The 21,943-nt window shown below is 35.7% G+C and overlaps 2 protein-coding genes across 28 annotated transcripts; both read right to left on the bottom strand.

The window, feature by feature from the left end:
* Positions 1-247: 247 nt before the first annotated feature.
* Positions 248-6,074, bottom strand: LOC129576842 (PHD finger protein 23B-like). 7 transcript variants are annotated; one of them, XM_055462715.1, is made up of 6 exons: positions 5,150-5,804; positions 4,888-5,035; positions 2,709-3,117; positions 2,014-2,514; positions 1,398-1,650; positions 248-1,324 (listed from the first exon to the last, which is right to left on the bottom strand). In XM_055462715.1, the coding sequence occupies exons 3-6, from the start codon at positions 2,772-2,774 to the stop codon at positions 861-863; spliced, it is 1,284 nt and encodes a 427-aa protein (XP_055318690.1). In that variant the 5' UTR covers positions 2,775-3,117; positions 4,888-5,035; positions 5,150-5,804; the 3' UTR covers positions 248-860. The 7 variants fall into 7 exon arrangements, with proteins under 7 accessions (XP_055318690.1, XP_055318688.1, XP_055318689.1 ...); XM_055462713.1 differs by having other exon boundaries at positions 4,619-5,035; positions 5,150-5,792; XM_055462714.1 differs by having other exon boundaries at positions 4,684-5,035; positions 5,150-5,792.
* A 2,815-nt stretch (positions 6,075-8,889) lies between these two features.
* Positions 8,890-21,050, bottom strand: LOC129576836 (tyrosine-protein phosphatase cdc-14). Of its 21 annotated transcripts, none has more exons than XM_055462686.1 (9): positions 20,702-21,050; positions 15,880-16,094; positions 15,466-15,731; positions 14,734-15,256; positions 14,340-14,478; positions 14,028-14,194; positions 13,554-13,917; positions 13,014-13,184; positions 8,890-11,141 (listed from the first exon to the last, which is right to left on the bottom strand). In XM_055462686.1, the coding sequence occupies exons 2-9, from the start codon at positions 15,923-15,925 to the stop codon at positions 10,241-10,243; spliced, it is 2,577 nt and encodes an 858-aa protein (XP_055318661.1). In that variant the 5' UTR covers positions 15,926-16,094; positions 20,702-21,050; the 3' UTR covers positions 8,890-10,240. The 21 variants fall into 21 exon arrangements, with proteins under 21 accessions (XP_055318661.1, XP_055318674.1, XP_055318665.1 ...); XM_055462699.1 differs by having other exon boundaries at positions 8,890-11,138; positions 20,702-21,003; XM_055462690.1 differs by lacking the exon at positions 20,702-21,050 and adding an exon at positions 17,480-18,555.
* Positions 21,051-21,943: the final 893 nt, after the last annotated feature.

The raw sequence follows: 21,943 nt of genomic DNA, 5'->3' as shown, positions 1-21,943 counted from the left end.
ATTTTTACAAAAAGATTTTTTTTTAGTTAATATCTTTCTTAAGAACGTATGAAAATAGTGATTCTTTCTTTGCTTTATTTCTTTTCTTTCCTGCCGTTTTGCTTCATCCAAAACAACGTACTGTTCTTTGTTTTTGCTCACATAATGTGAGACACATTGATCTCTTCACCAACCTTAGTTCTGCACACTCTAAATTCATAAAGTATCATTTGTCCAGAAAAAAAAATAAGAAAGATGGAAAAAAATGTTTTTGTTGCTTAACATTTTCATTTCATTCAAATTAAATGTAAAAATTGTTTAACATTAATTGTTTTTTTCTTTAAATTCTGCCACACTTTTTTTTTCTCTCCCTCTTTTTCACTTATAAATCGTCCATTATTTTGGAACCGTAAATCTTTTGCCAATATCATGCGTGTGTGTTTTTTTTTTAGAAAAAAAAAAGTGTTTGTATAAACAAAATAAAATGTATGTATAATTTATGTACATCATGTAATTTCATGAAAATCCCCTTTTTAAAAAAAAGAACGAAAAAAATGGCTTTTCAAGGTTTGTTTCTACTTTCCCTAAAAACATAAGAAACGAATCAATTGTACGCGATTTCAGTTGCGCGAATTGTGTGTGTTTTTTCTTCGTTTTCTCTTTCTTCCAACGCGAGAATTCTCTTCTTGTTCCATTCTGCCTCTGTATCTTCAAATGTGGTCACGGAAATGTATCAAAATCGTTTGCTGCCGTTCAAATTGCATAAATATTGCGCGCATATACACACAAAATGTGTGTGCTCTGCTCGCTTTTTTCTCTCTCTCTCTCTCACCATTTTGCGTGTAGTTTTTCTGTCTTTTCTTTTGTATATATGAAAATATCTATTTGTACTTGACGGCAATGCTTGAAACAGTCGATGTAGTTTTTATGTTGTCTATATTGTTAGCACCCGTTTCATATGCAGCGGCGCTCACATTTAGCGGCTGCAGAATATTGTTCTCGAGCTTATCGGAACGCGTCTGTGACATTGTTGTATTTGAAGCGGTCGATTTCTTGGAACGATTATTCTCTTTTGGCTCATTATTGGATTGATGATCTTTGGGATGATTTGTTGTTGGTGGTGGTGGTGATGAGGTTTGTGTCGCTGACAACGATGGCCGTTGTTGACCCGTCGTCGATTTTGTACATTTTACGCAGTAAAATAATTCGGGAATCTTTTTACGCTTGACTTTTGCACACGACAAATGCAACCACGTTAAACAGCACGAGCACTCGATCATCGGCCGACCCGCATACGGTTTACCACAGTAACATGTTATCAAATTGTATGAATCGGCGTCGACATCTGCAAAAAAAAAAATTGGTTGGGTAAGTAAAAAGATGGGGAATTGATTGGATTTCATCCAGTTTAAACTTACCCGAATCTTCATCTTCATTTGCCGATGACGCATCAATGGCGCTCATGGCCTTTGTCACATCGTCGGTGCTTGTGTCATTAAGCATCGTATTCGAACCATCTAAATCTTTACCCTCATCTTCTAGCTCTTCTTTTGTTGAATCGTTAACCGTTGAAATCGCATGATTCGATTCATCATTCATAGCGCTGCTTGTCGTCGACTCAGTCGCGCTTCCCGTACTATCCAATGGACTATGAGTTGAGCTTCGCAAAGTCTATAAAATGGGGACAATCAAAGTTTGTTTTATTTCTTTTCTCAATTAAATTTTGATCAATTTTCACCAGGAGCTTATTTGTCAGACGAGTCAGTGTAAATTTCACAAGTCAGTAAAGAAAAAATTCAGGCAGCCGCATGAATCTAGCGAATCTATGTGAAGACTAGTGGGAATCTTCAACGGGAATTTAATGGGTTTTATGAATTCATACAATTTTGACATGTCAATTGATTCGCAGCGACTCGTGTTCAAATTGTTATGGGCTTGTGCGCGACGACATGAGAATCATGCGAGTCTCTTTCTAACTCGCCACGACAAATAAGCCCCACGTCAATTCATTGGTTGCAAATTAACCGAACTTACTTCTTGACTACACATTTCATTATAGTTAGCGTATTCTAAAATAAACTGACAAAACAAATAGAAATCTTCGGGCGTACGCGGTTGACGTCGACCATTGCCACCACCACCGCCACCATCACCGCTGCAACCGCTGCTGCTTCCACTGCTCCTATTCACACTAGATGCGCTATCACTATCGTCATAATGGTGATGAAGATTTGCTGTGGCCGAATGCATCGGCGATCCACTGTCAATCGATCTTATGGAACCATTTTGACTAACCACTTCCATTATATTCAAATCGTTTGTATGATCGATGACCGACCCATTCAGGTGATTATGATGGCCATTTGTTGTGTTTAACGATCCATTCATCGGTATACTATTGTGATACGATGAATTAAATGTTGTCTCTGGTGACGATCGATATTCTTCGGCAAAACCATTCGGTATACGTTTCTTTGGTGACAATGAATCACTCGACAAATCACTAGCCGATGAATTTTTTTTGCGCCGCTTCATCTGTGCAAAGAGCAACAACAAATATATAAATATACACCGAAATAAAATTAAATGTAAAGAACAAACACGAATTTTGGCAAAAAGGGAAAAAAAATAGAATTGCTTAACACTTAATCATTCCGAAACGTATATCATTGTGAATGACATTTTCATAAGCACAAAAAAATTTGTTCCGTATTTTCGGTGACACTTACCACTGGCTTTGGTTTGTGCAACGAATCGTCGTGTTTTGAATCCATTTTATCCACATTGATCGACATTGGACTCTCAACTCATAAACTTGCTTTCTCTCTCTCTCTCTCTCTCTCTCTCTCTCGTTCGGTCGCTCGCTGGTTGGTTCCAATTTTGTTGATCGTTTTTAAAACACAATCGACACTGTAAATGATGTGCAATTTCGACTGTTGCTATTGTTATTTTTGAATGTTTAAAGCTAAACTGTTGCGTTGTAAATGTGTTTGTATCAAATATTGTGGTGGAAGGCACTATACCGATGATTATGGATAAACATTCAACCGAATTTAATATGTTGTTTGATGACTTCTATACAACTGGGGGGACACCTATCGCGCATCGAGATGTCAAATAATGATGGCTGTGTAGAACCTGAAACGAAACAGACACATGAATTCTATTTTGAAAATTCAATTAGTTTTTCCTGAAAAAAATGTTCGCCAAAATTTTTGTTGTGTGAGCGTGTCGATTTGATTTTGGCCGATCGAATAGAAATTGGGTCTAAGTATAAAGAATTATTGAACATAGTGAGAGAGAGAGAGAGAGAGAATAAACACAATAGCAATATTACATGTTTGACCGTATGAAGTTACATCTTTATCACATTTGTGTTTAAACACAGCGAAATGTTCGCCAAAGAATTCGCATTTTTCCATTGCGCTCTCGCGTATTATCTATATACCAAATTCATTTTTATATTATTTAGCCACCGAATATGTGAAAAATTTGTATAAGTCAAAATGTGTTCTGCGATATGCATTTCAATACGTGTGTATGAAGAAGAATGAAAAAACCGAACTTAAAGATTGTTACTAAGATATAACTTAGAACTCATGCACAGGGCACAACAAATAAAACCAAAATTATTGAGTGTACAAAAGACGAAAAGAACGAAAATAATATATAGAAAAACGACGAAAAAAAAGAGAACACAACACGAAATTTACACATGAAATTTAAAAAAAAAACGCAGACAAATGCGAGCGAGCGTTGCTTTGGCAGTGCGAAAAAGACAAGCAAACAATCGCGATAAGTTCGGAAATGACGCGCACCAACGTTAAATGACACAAAACTCAACTTCAAGCTTCGTTTTCTTTTTCTACTCATTTTATTTTGCTGATCGCACACACATAATTTTTTTTTTCCACTTCTGTTCGTTCACACTCGTTCGGAAAATGACCGAGAATTTGTGTTTTGTTTTGTGATTTAAATTGCATTTTGAAAAGTCTAATCAGAGAGGAGTATGGCGATTGCTCATTCCAATTGATTTCTCGCATAAATTGGTTTGTCGTCGTCGTCGTCGTCGTCGTCGTCGTCGTTGTCATCATCTTGTATGATTGTGGAAATGGCCAAAGAACGGGGAATTTATTAAAAAAAAATTTCTTCGTTCGTTGTACATACATGTATGGAGAGAACAGGCAACGACATGATAATCAAAAATATCAGGCATACAGCACACTTGATCACAACAACACATCAAATACGGTCGAAACGCACCAATCAAAGTAAAATCAATTGCAATGCCATTAATTGAAATTTGGCAAATGGCCATTTGAATGAGTTTTGTTTTATTTGGAGGGATTTTATTCGCTGCCGTGTGAAAATCGAACGAATTTATGAAAATCATTTATTGAAATGAAAGTTTAGTGAAGTTTTTCGTTGTCGTCGTCGTCATCGTCATCGTCGTCGTTGTCGTTGTCGTTGTCGTTGTCGTTGTTGGTGCTGTGTGTTGCTCTTGGTGTGTTGGGTTTCAGGCACATTGTGTGTGATAAATTAACGCATTCTGATAGAGGCGACACGAACAAGACAAGAGAGAGAGAGAGAGAGATTCTCTCTCTTACACTACGCACTCGATATTCATTTATCTACATACATCTTATTTATTTTTCCTCGGTGATCACATCAACATTGCCATTTGTATCAATTGACAATATTTACCGTGAGAAAGAGATAATACTGATGAAGTTTTGTTTCGTTTCTCTTTTTTTTTCTGTCGACGAGCTAGAGAATAAAAATGAAGCCACCATTTCACAATTCATTCTAATTCAATGTTAATTTTTTTTTGGGGGGATTTGTGGTTAAGGTTCGCGTTGTGCGTTTGTGAATCTCGTGAAAAAAAATGTAACTCTTCAATTGAATCACCATACTGTGTTGTTGTTGTATTTTCTGAGGGGACGACACAAGAGGCGACGACAACATTTCGTTCACATTTTTTTTTTCATTTTGCAAATTAGCAAACCACTTCCAATTGTTCACATAATAATTTTTTTTCTTCACCAACTGATGAGAGCTGAACAACGAAGGAAGAGAAAAAAAAACGTAGAAATATGAACACTCACACACCAATTTCAATATGATACCACAAAAAAAATGTTAAAAAATTTATTTTCTTTATTCCCATTACCTTATTGACTTGACCAATGTTGGACATTTGTCAGAATCGCCACTGGATTTCGTGTATTTTCTTTCTTTCTATCTTTCGTGTTGTATTGGGGGAAAAAAACCAAAATAGAAAATTGCCCAAAATAAGAAATCAAACCAAAAATCGTACACTTTTTTTCACTCGATTTTCTTTTCTTTCTCTCTCTCTCTCTCTCTCTCTCTCTCTCTCTCTCTCTCTTTCGCTCCACGAAGTAATCAAAACAAAAAATCAAACATTTTTATTTCTCTTCTGATTTTCACTGGTTATTCAAGTTATCACTAATTGCATTTGTAGTTTCCAATTTAAGTTGAAGTCTGTTCGCTGTTTCAATTTCTTCTTTTTTTTTCTGTTCGTCGTCGATTTTGTGTTTGTTGTGCAATTTTAAATTTTCTTCGTGTGTTTGTCCTTTGCCAGTAGAAACATTTTTCTCGTTTTTTTTTTCTTTGCTTCACTTTTGATAAAGTTCGACGTTTTTTTCTGCTTCGTTTTCTTTTCTTTTTTTGGTGCTGTGTGTAGTTTTAGCTGTTGTTGCTGCTGCTGCTGCTTCAGAGAGTTGTGCTTGAAGATTTTTGTGCGTTGTTAAAAAATTGAAGGAGCCAAGTGACGTTAAGCGTGTATGTATGTGTGTCTGTGGGTATGTATGTTCATTTGTTCGAACGGAGCTGGTTGGACGATGGATTGGTGTAATTGTGTGTATGTGTATGTTCGAGCGATGTGCGATTATACGTATTTTGACATTTTTCGAATGGAAGGATGCCATTAGCACAGAGCTGGCAACGCAAACAATAATCGACCCTATGCACACGGGCAATACACATCACATTCGGTTGGCATTGAACGGTCTCTTGAAATCACTTTGACATTCTGTTCGAACGACAGAGGAATGAACACGTTTAGAGTCACTGAATGTGTGCGTAAAATACATACTTTTTTCTTTCATTTCACTTTCGTTCCTCTTGATCAATGACGACAATTTTCTTGTCAAAATAGAGAGAGAGAGAAAGAGAGAGAGAGAGAGAGAGAGAGAGAGAAATCTAGCACGACGTCGACCCAAAATGAGATTCATAATAATATGAATTTAGTTTTTTTTTTATTGATGTTTTGGTGTTTTATCAAACCTTTTTACACCATAATAATAAGGCAAAATACTCGTATTACAACTATTGTGTAACGGATTCATGAGCAGTACTGTCTTAAAACACTTTTGATATGCACCTGTTGATCATTATCGGTGCGCGCAGTTGAGATATCTAACAATCGATTTTAATTTAACACGACATTACTCAATCGATTGGGAAATCATCGTGACGAAAGTTTAGCAAGACTCAAATTTGTTAATTTTTTTTTCTGCTTCACAATCAACATGACTTTCGATTTGCGCGAAAGAAAAAAAATGCCAGCAAGAAAAATTAAATTCAGCTGGAATAAAACGGTGTAATAAAAAAAAACAAGTTTTTACATTCATTTTTCATTCTTTTCTCAAGAGCAACCGAGAAGTAGCAGCAACAGCAGCATCTGAAATCCCATGAATTCAATCAAACAAAAACACAGACAAAATTTACTTCAATTCAAAAAATTGTTTTAATTCTTTTTATTTCTTTTCATCTTTGTTAGTTGGATACATATCGATTGGTTTGTGCATAATTTCACTAGGTTTTAGGTTATTGTACATCATTCTCATTTTGTTTTAAATGTTTGCTTCAATATTTTTATTATTTCCATAAATATACACGTTAAGTAATTACAAGTATGGTTATTTCGAAAAGAGAGTAAAATAAAGACGAAACTGAAAAGAAAGAAACGCGCGCTCGTGCGACCAAAATCTATTTGGTATGCCACGAGCAAAAAAAAAAGCAATTTAAAACCCAAAATTAAATCAAGTATTAAATGCTCGATGTTTTTTTTGTGTGTATCTTCATCGAAACCACAGAAGAAATATAAAAAAAAATGAACGATCGACTTCAACGAATAACTATTGTTATTTGTTCAGCAACAAAATAAAAATTGATTAACAATATTGTTCTAAAAACAATTTCAATAGATTCATTTTGAATGAATTTTTTTTTGTTTCCTTTATTTGTGTGGACATTGAGATTGAGAGAAGAGAATCTTATCGTACATTTGTTTTGGTTGTCATTTTGTTCTGGTGTGTAATTTTGATTATATGTGAGAGAAGGTGTGTGTGTGTGTGTGTGTGTGTGTGTGTGTGTGATGAAGAAAACTTTCCACGAAACATCAAACCTATCATTAGACTCAACAATTTGTTGTATGTCTGTGTGATATCTCTGCTCCGCAATGGTAATTTCAATGAGTGTGCGAATTTTTTTTTGTCTTTTTTGGTTATACAATTTCTTTCTTTTTTGCGTTATTCGGCTATTTTGTTGGTAATTATTGTTTCGGTTCCATTCGTTTCCATTTTCTTCTATTTGTTATTCTTGAAACGATCAATATTGTTGTTGGTGCTGTTGTTTCTGGTTTTTTTAATTTTATTTTTTCTCCTCAACAACATGGGCCAGAATTGATTTTTTAGGTACATTTGTATTCAAAGAACGCCATTTAGAGTAGTTATCGACCAAAAACAGACACAACCAACTCACATTGATCGTTGTAATTTAGCAGAGAGTGAGCTGTGAAGTAACCATGTTCAACATTGAATCAATATAATTTTGCTACATTTTGCTCTTAATCTAGTGGATTTCATCTTTTGAACACCTTTGAAATATTTCCTTAATTCGTTTCTTAATTCTTCTTTGTTCTATTCGATTTTTTTTTCTTTTTTTAATTTCACATTTACGATTTATTTTTTATTCAAAGAAGAATCTTTGTGTGTTTCTTCTATATAGTAAATTCTTTTTTTTACAACTAACAATTCACAATCAATTTAATTTAATTTTATTGCCTACGAATTTTGAAAAAGAATCGGATCATTATTTATTTTTAGAATTCAAACAAATAAAACTCTGTTGTTTCATCTCATTTTTTTTTGCCCTTTGTATAAGTACAAAATTCAACTATCAAAAACAAGATTTAATAAATACACATTTTTAATGGACTTTCGCCCTCTTTCGTACAAAATCGAACTGTTTGATTTCATCTGATTCTCGAAGTCGATCGAAGAAAAAAGTTTCGAAACGAAATTGAACCCGTGAGCATAAAAACGACTTATTAAACAATCGCCGAACAAAACGATACAAGAAAAAACAACCGAACAAAATGTACCACAGCGGTAATGTGTAGCACAGCGGAGTTTCGTTTTGAACGGTACCGTCCTGCTGTGTTACGTTTTTAACGTGTGTTTTGTTCGGTAGTTTTTTCTTGTATCGTTTTGTTCGGCGATTGTTTAATAAGTCGTTTTTATGCCCACGGGTTCAATTATGGATGATAGACAAGAGCAACAATTTAAATTTGAAAAGAGATGACTATTCGACTAGAATGGCCTTTGATTAAGGAATAAATTGCATATGATTTTTCTTTTAAATATAGAAATGACCAGAATTTCGTAAAAAAGAGCGTAAAATTCCAATTTGATATGTTACATATCATATGTGTCGAACGTAGTCAACATTTTCTGTCTGATTCGTTTTGAAGAACACATTCAATTTTCACTTCTTTTTTTTGTTTAGAATATATGATTTGCGGAAAAGACTTCAAACAAGCTTGTAACAATTTCCAATTAGTTCAAAAAAGAAAAACAAAAATCAAAATAAAAACAATTCTCAAAATTCTTCACGAATATTTAGCCTTATTTTTTTACAACAATTCTTCAAATCTCAAATAAAATCAATTGAATTGATTGATATTCGATGAATTTGTATGACGAGAAGAAAACTATAAAATTAATTTAAAGAAAAAAAAAACAAAAAAAAAACAAAGATTGCATCTAAAATTGTATTGAATAGTATTGCAAGAGTTTTTGGTTTCCTCATTCGAGAGAAAAAAAAACGATAAATAAATAGGATGAGAGCACACATTACGAACAAAATAAAAATAAATAAACAAATAATAATAAAAAAAAAATCGATATAGTGTGAGACACTGAGACACTTTCAAAAGGGACTATATATAGAATTTGTATGTATTTTTGTATTGTGAATCCATACACAACACAGTTTCCATATTTTTTTTCCTATTTCATCTTAAGCTAAATATGCACATCTTTTGTTCCGTTTTTTTTTTCTTCAACTGCCTCGACATATCTCGTTCCCTATCATTGGCAAGAATGTTATCTGTATATGCTATATATAAATATACAATGTATATTCTCGTTTTTGCTAATTGTATGTGTAATTTTTCTCAATATTTTTTGGCTAGACCTGGTTATGGGTTTGCAGTGTACCATAAATAAATGAACGATACCATTTTTAAATGGAGCTAGGCCATTTAGGCCTGTATTCCCTACATACTCTCAGACAAACAGGAACAAGTTTTCTGTAAAAATTCGTGTCCGGCACATTTCGAATTGCATCAACCTTATTTTTCAATTGCACATCCATTTGAACGAAAAAAGATAAAATAAAAACAATCACAAAATCAACTCATTTCCAGCACAAAATTGGCTATGAAAATAATAAAGAACAACTAAAAACCAAAGATGCAACTGATTAAATGAATGAATGTATGAATTAGAGAGTTGATGATAAGAGATAGAGACCAATTTGTTTGGCGTTGCACTACGAGAAACCGTTTTCAAGTACACGTATGCCAATAGTTTGGTTTTCAGTTTGCACACATTTTGCAAAAAACAAAAAACAAAATCACTCGCGATTTCCATTTTCTATGTGCGAGTGAGTGTAATTCAAACATTAAAGCTAGACAGACTTAGACACTAATGTTAAGATTGTGTATTTTATTTCCCATTTCAATTGAGAATAATTTGTGATTGAGAAAGGAGAGAAAAGAAAATGCGATGAAATGTTGTCTATCTCGTGTGTGTTTGTGTGTGTACCGCTAAAAGACGAACATGGAAAAATGAAGTTGAAAAAGTTAGGGGATTTACGATAAGACGACGTAGTTAAATAGGTTCGATATGGATTTTCTCAATACATATTAGATGAGACTGGCTTATGACTAAAATCATTTAGTATTTGATGTGGAGATGATTTTTTTAATGGAATTACGTGCACTGGACGCAACCAGTATTGGTGACAGTGACCGTAGCACCGCATGTTTTTTTAGTTTAATATTTTTCTCATCGGATTTTTCACGTTCAATTTGGGTGCTGCTTAGTGTTCGTTTGCCACGTTTCATTGATGTACTGGCCATGGTGCTACAACCGCTGATTGCTTTGCTGCATGGTATTGGGGATAGAGCGCACTTTGTCGATGTACGACTTCGATTCCGGCAAATGATGCGTGGTATTATTGTGGTAACGGTTGTTCTTTCGGTGCAAGCCGCGCTTGTGTCCAACACATTGCCATTGAGCACATCGGCATCGGTGAATGGACCCCGACGATTGGCCGTTTCAAGTGATGGCGACACATTTGCATGTGAACACAATCGAACTTGACTGGTTTTTCGCTTGGAAATTCGTAACGGATCGACCGTGGACATGGTCGAGAGATTATCACACAAATTGGTCGCAACGGTTTTCGAGCGGCTTCGATGCAAATGGCTACGTTGGCTTTTCGCCACCGGATGATCATCAAAGCAGTGCGAATGTGTCAGTACGGAAGCACACGGTATGTTGACACTTCGTTGTATCGAAATTGATCGAGATCGATTTATGTCATCTTTATTGCACTTTGACGAACCACAACCGGTACAGTTCAGTGTATCGCCCGTTGGATATGTGTGATCGTTGTTGTTGTTATTTTGTATTGTACCCGATTTTCTCATCTCAATCACATCGGCGAATTGTGGCTCCCAACTCGATGAATGTTGTTGTTGCTGCTGCTCTTTAATTCGATAATTACGCGAGTTGGTAACTGCTTTCGTTGACATCGAACCACTGCCAATTTGTGCCTCGCCGAGTCTGCTACAAAATCAAAGATGGTAGATGTAAAGTTTTATTTTCTTTCCGTTCATGCAATTTGCATAGGTATAGTTGATTTAAATATGGGTGGAAGGCAGGAGGAAAACAAACAACTAAAAAAAAAAAAACCAAATACATGCAGAAAAAAAACGAGAAAAATAAACATGCGAAACAAGAGACTAAGTCAATCCTTCATTCCATTTTCACATATTTGCTATGGTTGTTTACTTCTGATACACCTACGAAAATATTAGTAATGGACAAATTCTAGGTGAGTTATGAGAAATGTTAGTAATCAAATGCAAATATGATAATGAGAACAGACATTTGGCATCGCATCTCCTTACTTAATTGATAGCTTCGAAGAAATGAATGCAAATTCTCGGTTAAGAACAATTAAATTTCTATTATTCCAACTGTGTTTTCCAATGAAATTTTTTTTTTTTTCACAAATGGAAAAATTGTTTCTTTGAAAATATCATCCTCTTCCCTGAAGCTATCAATCAATTTAAGCGTTTGTTATTTATGCCCCAGTTATTAATTGAAAAATCATAAGCTTTTTGCGGTATTTCTGGCAAATGGCTTGTTCCAAAGCTGATTTTATGAACGAAAAACGGTACTCGTGGTACTTCAAATGTCTACGCATTTTATCTTAAATGTCTTTGCAAAGCCGCTAAATAAAATGGAAATTGTCAAAAGATTCGATTTGCGTGCTAATTTAAAAATGGTGAACTGCATTCTATTTTCAGTTACAATTTATTGTCATCCTTTTTGTTCGTGATTCATTTGGAGTTTTATAATCAACTACTGCTTTTTTTTGACTGTGAATTATTGAACATTTTTAACAACGGAAAAAAAAATCAGTTTTTTTCAAAAATTGAATTGGTAAATTATCTCAAAAATATAAAAATGTGCACTGAAAAAATTCTCTTCTCCATCTCAATGTTATTTCTATTGTGGTCGATTGAAACTGAAAACGTGTGACTTATTTCTCTCTCTTTTTCTTTCTCTCATCATAAAAATTAAGTTATTGATTTTCTCTGGATACATGTTCATTTTTATATAATAATGACTACATTCAATTAGTACGTATTTACAAAAAAAAAATTCATTTTTTTATAGCTACCATATTTTAACAAGTGTTTATAAATATTCCTTTTCATATATATTATCAACAACAACAATTGAAAGAAGAAAAAAAACAAACAGAAAAAGTAAATGTTTATGTCATTACTACGGCCTACACACAGAAAAAATATATAAATTTGTCTAAAACATCTTATCACCGACGACTTAAAATTCATCAAAAAAATTTCAAAATTCTTCGGCATTTTTCCGACGTTTATGTTATGGTTAATGTATCGAGGTTGTACATTTTCTCGAAAAAAAAAAATCGAACGTCAAGAAACATATTATTCAACAATAATCATGATTGGTACCATTTTATGGTGATGAAACATGTTTTCTGAACGGATTTTTGTATAACAAATTACACACGGGTTGTTATTATATTTCGACGGTAAAAGTCAATTCGAATGTTAACAATGATGAAAAATTCAAAAATGTTCGAAATATGTGTAAATTAATTTCAACCGATCAATTTTTGAAAAAAAAAATACATATTGGTTGATTGAGGCATTCAAATAAATTGATTTTGAAATTCCGTGCACACTTTCCCTCCCACTGAATATAAGTTTTGTTTTAAAAACTTTTTGTACAACGGAAAATTGTGACTGTTCTTCATTTTGGTGTATGTGTGTGTGTGTGTGTTGTATGTGTTGTTGTTCAAAATACATTCAAAAAAAGCGTTAAGTGTACAAGAAGAAGAAGAAAAAAAAGGACCATATTCGGTGTTTAGAAATTCAATTGACCCACCTCCGATTTTGCATGGTTAGAGTGACTGGTCTGAGTGTTGACGACGGTGATGTAACGGCATTCGTGTTTGATGTGGTCGCAGCCAGATTGGAACGCGAACGAAATGGTTGAGACCGTGCTCGCACGTGATGTGACTGATGCACCGATGTTGCAGTCGATGTTTCATTTTTCCTTTTGTTGTTTCGAATTTGAAATGTTTAAAATAAATGTTATTAAATGCAAGATTTAAGAGAGTGCGCGCTAATAAAATTCCGTGCTAACAACATATTTCAGCATGGCCTTATCCAAAACAATCACAACGCATACATAATAAGTGTCAAGATTAAGGTCAAACGAATATTCTGAGCACACGAAACAACATTGAAATGCAACATTTCGTGAAAGTTGGTGGTCAAACGTCACCAGGAGGAGAAGGAGAAGGAGAAGGAGCAGATGAAGGAGAAGGAGGATTGTTCGGAAACTTGGCACAAAAAAAAAACCATAACTTTGATTGTGTGGAGATGGTGTTGGGGTTCGCTTTGATATTCATGAAGTACTTACAATCCGGCAACGGGTGAGATGTTGGTTGACAATCGTGTGTGTCGTCGACGCATGGCTTTTATTTTATTCAATGTATCACCTTGGGTCGGATTCGCGGCAGTCTTATCAAAATTATCGTTATTGTTATCGATATCCGCTGCGGTAGTAGCTACTTTTCGTCTCGTCGACACACCAACACCGCTCACCGTTGTCGTTGCCATCATTGTTGTCGTATTTTTATTCTCGTCACGATGTGGAAAATCGCGAGTCAAAATAGCCGTCACTTTGGTTGTCCCATTCGAATCGTTTAGTTTCATGGTGTCCACTTTTTGGGAGATATTCTGCACTCGATCTCTCAGCTTTGTCGTTTGTCCGTTTGCATTTTCTACATTGAACATAAATCCAAAATTGATTATATCATGTGAAAAATGATGCGAAAATATTCGATGGCATTTTGTGAAGCAATTTCTTTATTCGTGATGCGCGCCAAATTACCTTTGGTGGTGATGGTAGTAGTGGTGTTGATCTGAAGACCGTTGCCATTCGTCGACTTTAGTTCACGCTGTTTAATACTGTAAATGCCGTATATGTGCGGTTCAGCTTTACCAAATGGTTTCCCCTTATAGAATTCGACACCTTCTGCCCACAATTGATTCTGCTTGCTGCACAATGAAAGCAACAGAGAAACAAAAATTAATCGGAAAAATAGATTTGAACCACATGTATGAAATGTTGAATGTGTTAGAATAATCCGTTTTGGCACAACGAAGCGCTTCTTTTTTACTATGATTTTTACAAGTCACTTACTCCTCTAGCCACTGTTGTTGGTGTCCGATCACACTGCCGGGTCGGCACAGTCGCAACCAAGCAATGGTTTCGAGTGCAGTGAAACGATAATGTTTCATAATGTAGGCACCAATTAAGCTGCCAGTTCGTCCGAGGCCAGCTATTTCCAATAATCGGCGTTTCAAATGTGTGGAATGGAAACGAGAGAGAGAGAGAGAGAGAGAGAGAGAGAAAGGGAGATAGGAAAAATGTTCGTGTTAATTTACACAGCTATCAATTGAATTTATGCATCACTTCCGAAAAATGATTGAATCGAAAGTGACGGCGGTACGTCATCAATCGATCATCATTTACTCTAATCCATTTCTACCACCCACTCATACAGCTCATACACGCATACACAGTGCACACTCACCTTTGCAATGAACGGCAATAGCACCTTTGGCTTCTTCGCAGATTTGTAGGAAATTCTTCAGAATTAAATCGGTCGGTTTGCTGCCGTCCGTGAAGAAAAGCTCTTTATGATCAAAACCGGCATTGGAAAACCGTGACGCATTGTACAATTTCAAATTGAGCCGAATAATTGTGCTGACATTATTCTGTCGAAAATAATTAAAGTATGTTTCCGGTGCATGGCATGGGTATCCATTATCGATTTTGGAACGATTGTGCGGACCACAAAATGCAACAAACTTATTCGGCACAATCCAATTCAGGTCACCATATTCGACTCGCTCATAATACTCATATTCTTCGGCGTCAAAGTCATTAAAATCAAAGAAACCAGCATTACGAGCCTTGTAAATCGCTTGCAAGCAATCCATTAGGCTAATAGTGTAGTTGGACGAGCCGCATGATGCATCGCAAAACTGGATATATGGTGGCCCATTATTCAATGTTTCGTACGCTTCTTCGGGTGTTCGATTCAAATTGATTATCTGAAAGGAAAGAACAGCGGCAACAATCGTGAATAAGAAAATGCTGTGTTCTTTCGTTGTGTCTTTTTTTTTCGGTCCAACCTCGTTTCCACCGGACCGGTATGCCATTGCAATTGTCATAATGGTCGAAAACGGCCACCATTTTGGAACGGTGGAAAATCAGGTCAACAACGAAAAATGCCATCCAATAAATGGCATTGACAACTTACCGAATAAGCTCCGATTAAAAATGCCGAATTCAAATGCTTCTGCAGATCGATCGTTGTGTAGTGGACAATTTTCTTTTTCGAGTGTAAATTGGTCGCCAATTTTCGATTCAATTTCTGACAATAACGATACAGCATACACAAATTCAGAGGTCCAAAATCGTTGAAAAAACTCTCATACACCAGCTCATCATCAATAGAAAAATAATGAATTGCACTCGTGTTCAATGGAATCAATTCCGTTTTAAATACAACCAAATACAGTCGATCTACATCGTTCGAAATGAATCGAGCGGACAGATGCAGAAGGAGAGAGTGTGTGGATGGACAAAGCAAAAAATGATGTAATAATTAGTAAATTTGGTATAAAATTGATTTCGTTGTGATCAAATAAAAAGAAGATTGATTTGCACTCACTTGGAATAAATTCAGATGCAGATTCAATTTGATTTGTGTGATCCATTTTTATATAATAATGATAAATCTGCGCCGCATAAATTCAATTTAAACTCGTACAAAATATTCTCTTCAGTCACTTCATCCGGATGCAACTGTGTGTGTGTGGAAGCGGATTTTGTTCAGTGTGAACCGTCAATTTAAAACCGACACCTCACTCTCGAGCAATTTTTTTGCTGCAAGAAAAAAGAACAAATTAGTTGAATTGTGCTGTGTTTTAAATAGAAATTTAAAAAAAATTCACACAGAAACAGAACAAGAAAAATAAAAATGGTTCGGTTTCAATCTGATTCTCAAATACAGTCAATGACTTGAATAAATATGATCGAAGGTCGTGTGTGGCTATATTTCCTTTGGCAAACAATACCAGCTGAGATAGACAGCACTGCGATGTACAATGTGGCTGATGTGCATTCAAGCAAAAGAAATTGTGCAAGAGCGTAATGATCTTTCAAAGGGAAAATAGCGGCACTTTGCAAACAGCAAAGATACCAACTAATTATAAGAAAAGAAGCAAATTTGCAATTTGCCAAATGCAAATGCCGCATAACAAAATGATGTTGCGAGCAAGATATTGCGTGTGTACTGCACGCAAATTATGCATTTAGCAACATTAGCAGCAGCGTGATGATGGTGGTGGTGGTGGCGGCAACGGCGGCCGCTGCCGCCACCACTGTAACACATCAGCACCAAAAACACACCGATCACACACTACAAACACACAACCATCGGTACGTACGTCCAACTCAAATGTGGATCAATAATGGTAAACAAGTTTTAATGAGGTAACTAGAATGAGGTAGGTACAACACAAAATTGCACTACTAAATAACAAAAACATACACACGACGACGACTATGATGCGAGAAAACTAAAAATGCCTACGGCACATAACAGCAACACGAAGAAGAAGAAGAAGAAGAAGAAAGACCGAAATGATTGAAAAGTATATTCTTTAAAATGCACCGTGGGCACCAAAGTCAAATACGCTCGTTTAATACACGTTAAGAGTCTGACGAAGAAAAAATCAAACCGAATGCACAAACACGAACAGATTTTACGCAAAAAGTAACAATGTATGTACGAATGATATCTTTTTTTCTCGCGCGCGCTATTTCTCTCTATCTCTGATTCAACGCACATATTTGCCGATACTTTTCTGCTTTTTTTATCGTTCTTCATGCATCCGTATTGATGAGCGCCGCTTGTTTAATTGCTCTCTTTTTCCCCTATTTACTATTGTCAATATCATTGACCAATATGAACATTGTCTCATTCGGCCAAACGGAGTTCAACATTCGTTTTCCAAATTCAATGCAATTGAATGAAAATAAAATCATATGGATCACATCCTAAATTCCTCGGCTGTGTGTTGATTTACACAATAGCCTCGATTTCGTCATCAATTGTCTAATTCAAAAGGTTCTGGGCGCTATCTTCTTGCGCTGCTCAACCTGACATTTTTTTTGTAATTTCCATGTGTGCTGTTGTTGTTTCTGTCTGTTTTATTTTTCCTGCATACGTGTATGGATAAAAATAAAAATCAACATAACGTAATTACGCTCTTTGACATTTCCAACTGATTGTTTTGCATTTTTAGTTGCCACACACCACCTTTTTCTTCTCTCTCTCTCACTCTCACAAACACACTCTCTCTCTCTCTCTTTCCACCAGGCATAAATTTTTCGATTCTAATTGGTGTGTTGTCAGTGATTGCGGCCTTGTTCGTGTGCAGTTCAATAAATTGAATCTTTTTTCTTTTGGTGTGACATCATTTCTGTGATTCGCATTTTCTTTCGTCTTATTTGTTGTAAACAAAAATGCGAACCAATATTTGGGCCCGTTTTTATGGGATAGATAAATGTCTATTTGACACACTGCAGTTGCACACATCCAATAATTTGATTTTCAATCACCACAAGATTTCTCTATATCGTTCTCTCACTCAACAAGTCTCAATATATGCAAGTCTCGCATAAACATGACCAAACGAAAATGATTCACACTTGTCATTGCACACACTTTGGATTTTTGATGATTTTTCTCCGATTCTCCGTCAACTATTCCCGTAATCAAAATGCATGCACATTGACTTTCGGCATGTTTCGAAGCAGATTGCGATGCACACTCAACATTTTTATTTTATCTGATGTGTAGAAATAGGCTCACACATTTATGGTAAACATCAAAATTTGACACAACATTCATCCAGATCACACAGCGAAGAAGAAAAAAAAACACACACACAAACGATTCTATTCTTCGAATCTATTTATTTATTTTCTCAAATCTTTGCTCTTCTTCGAGCATGAAATGTTGCTTCGTATCCTCCGTTCAGTTTGTTGTTTTCCTTCCCATTACGGCTTCGTTCTTTCAGTATTTTAAATGTACCAAGCAGCAGCAACAACAACAAAAACTCATGCGCCATAGAAAAGTTTTCAAGTAAGCAAAACAGATACATACATACGCGCACGCACACCAAAGCACACTGTACATAGACAATCGTCTTAGTCTTCGACCGTATAGACGAAACAGATATTCGATATATATTCGAACCAACACTCGCTCGCACACATACACATAAAAAACACAAACGTATACCGCATACATCGACACCGCATCGCATCGCACGTACACATCATACACTCGGCAGAGTGTACCACACTGACATTACCTCATCAATTTCCAATTCCATCGAAATGGAGAACACGATTACGGTATATTTTGGTGCTAAACAAACACACACACGATACTCTCCGAACCAAAACCAAAACCGAACGAATAACAAGCAACAATAACAGCAAAAAATGATTATGTGTAGTGTACACATGACGGATGATAATGATGTTACCGTATAGGCACGTTTACTATAGCTCTGAGCGTGTGAATGTGCATTTTAGAATTTTCCATTCGTATGTTTTGTCCAACAGTTTGAATATGAAGGCAGTAAATCAATTTTCTCCATTCAAACTTTTTTTTTGGCAAGACCAGCAGAATGGTGTGCAATGTGTATTGCGCGCCCGAACCGATCTCAATTAAATTCACATGGTATTTTCAGAGATAAAGCAGAGTGTACATGTTTTTCTGTCTGATTATCCATCTATTTTTTTTTGCTTCCCTTCTTTCGGTCATAATTCAAAATCCGCTCATTATATGTACAGAATATGCGCCTGCCTGACTGACTGACTGGCTGAAAAACATACATCGCTCGTCGTGTCTCAATCTCTCGACAATGTTGAAGAGTTAGTCGTTGTGCCGATGAGCGACGATAAAATCGGTGTACAACCAAAACATGGTTCATCATTAGTAAAGAACTATGTTTTGCATGCATTCATTTGTTCGCTCGTTCGCTTGTTCGTTCGTTCACTTGTTCGCCCTAAGTGTACACAAATGACGATTTATGACAACTGTTTTCGCAATAAATGAGTAATTATGATATATGTGCAATAATTCAATATACGAATGAATTGTGATGGATATTTGTTCTGAGTCATATACACAATCACCATATAAATATAAATTGTGAATAGAACGGCTATGGTTTTATGATTTGCTGCTCTATAATTTGTACATCAGCCTTCGAAATTTGCATTGTACTTTCATTTGAGCACGCCGATCGACCGAAAGTGCATCGTTCGTAACATTTGGTTGATTTTTCAAATATCAACTGATTGAATCAGTGCATTGCCATTTGGAATCTGCATGCAATCAACATTAAGTTGTCACACATGCACACACACACACACACACATGCCAGTCAATCAGCCAGTCATCAGTGAGCACATTTGCGTGAGGATGTTGTCATCAATCGTCGAAAAACACAAACGATGTTTGTGCTAAATGCCTTCACATTTGCCATCAACAAACCAATCTAGACTATAGAGGATCTGGTGGTGTACACCTTCTGCGTGAGCGTTTAAACTTCATTCAATGAGTTTACCTTGAGCATGTTAAAAAAGCATATTGTCTTTGGCTATATATATATATATATATATATATATATACCAATAATAAATAATTTATTGGCGTTTGGTTTGGTTTCACGACAACGAATGACGTTATCCCAAGCAAAAATTCACACTGAATCGACGTTGCGTTAACACATATCTGACACTGTTCTCACACGGTTTTGAACGTCAATGCAGTTTATGTTTGTATTGGACAGTGTGGAAGTCCGCCGAACTGTTTTACATTTAAAACTATGTCGCCGAAGTGTATGACCGTTGCGTTATCATGGCGAATTTTGAAACCATTTTTGGTGTCGACTCTTGATACCCGAACAAACTTACACTGCATCCACACGGTTATTTGAAATCAAAAATGATGTCAAACGGCTTGATGTTCAAAACCGTGTGGGAACAGTGTCAGATATGCGTTAACGCAACGTCAATTCAATGTGAATTTTTGCTTGGGTATGTTGTGTGTCGTGCGTGTTTTTTTTCCTTCGATTTTCGAAGTTGTTTACTAGTTTTTATTCGTTTGAACATCGTAAATGATGCAAACTTAATCGACTGAACATTCAACTGACATTCTACCATAGAATAAGTTCCGAACGAAAATGGCTTTTCTTTTAAGCGTACGTCGAGTAGGTCAATGTACGAATCAAGAATCAACACATGACATCTAACTTCGAATATCATCACAATTTTCTCCGGATTTTCGAAAGTATTAACCAAAGAAGAAAACGATTTCGACCAAAATTCAATCATCATTTCAAACACATTTGACTTTCAATCAAAATTGATCATTTTCGTTCAAACGTTCGTTTTTCATTTCAAATTACCGGGAATTTTGCACTATCGCCACTTATGTCAACACTTGACTTATTTGAAACTGCACAATTTTTAACGGACTTTCTTGACGTTGGTCACGTTTACACTTTATTCATATCAATCTCACGTATGTTGTCCATTGAAAATAGAACCATTCACCATAGATCAGAATGATTTAATCGCATACAAAATTCGGGGGAAAAAAAAGAATACGTTGCAATCCCAAAGAAAAAGCAGAGACGAAGAAAAAAAGGCAAACTGATCGCAACGAGAATGGACAAAACTGCGTCAACTGTTCCTAAAAATGAGCTTTAAACTAAATCCATTAATTTATTTTGACTAACGTTTCAACATGTTGTGTGTATATTTTGTGTGTTGGGTCACCACATACATACACGCGCGCGATAGAGACCCTCCGATCATCGCATACACACTTACATTTTGCTTACATGATATTGAACATACCTCTCATTCGCATATAGTATTTGTTACAACTGTTTTCGGTCACACACGACTACAATCAGGCGGAACGCAACACCAACTACAAAACAGCAACGACGTCGATGTCGACGACGACAACGGTTTGCCCATAATTCTGATTCAATTATCTCTCTTTCTCCGGGTTTCGGTATCGGAGAGAGAGATAGAATGAAAGGCAGTGGAAAAAAAGACTGTAGAAAGAATGCCTCGCGTTGTATGTATGTATATGATCATGTAAGCAATGTGTATTTTTCTTCTTCTTTGAAATAGAATGTTTACAATGTGTATATATGTTGTTTTTCAATTGGACACAACTGATCTGGCCATGTTATGCGTCATACATAGTCCATCGTTTTTCTTTTGTTTTCTCTACTTTTCTTGAATCGATATCAACTGACTGAAAATAAACACCAATTCTTAAAAATGGTGTTTTTTGATTCTAATCAATGGTTGTTGTTGAATCGCGGAGCGCGAGACACATCCCAATGGCAATCGCATACATTGTTATAAGTGGGAGAAAGAAGGAGAACGTGTGTTTGCAGTTTTCAAACTTATACACGAAAGAAATAAAAAAAAAATCGTTCATTATAATTATACTGTCCGTATATGGTTGGTTGGACGTTAGTTTGTTTGTTCGCATACAATCGAATTATGCAGATGACATTTAGTGTTCGCAATAGGAGTACGCATGCATAATGTGCTGTTTATAAATTTGCCTCGTTTGTTGTTTTTCTTTCTACAAAATTATACACCACACACAATAGCTGGCTATT

The sequence above is a fragment of the Sitodiplosis mosellana genome, unplaced genomic scaffold (assembly GCF_009176505.1).
Source record: "Sitodiplosis mosellana isolate CC-2019 unplaced genomic scaffold, AAFC_SMos_1.0 Smas_scaffold_6191, whole genome shotgun sequence".
In the NCBI taxonomy this organism is placed as follows: Eukaryota; Metazoa; Arthropoda; class Insecta; order Diptera; family Cecidomyiidae; genus Sitodiplosis; species Sitodiplosis mosellana.
Note: the sequence above shows the minus strand (reverse complement) of the source record. Positions and strands in the feature narration are given on the sequence as shown.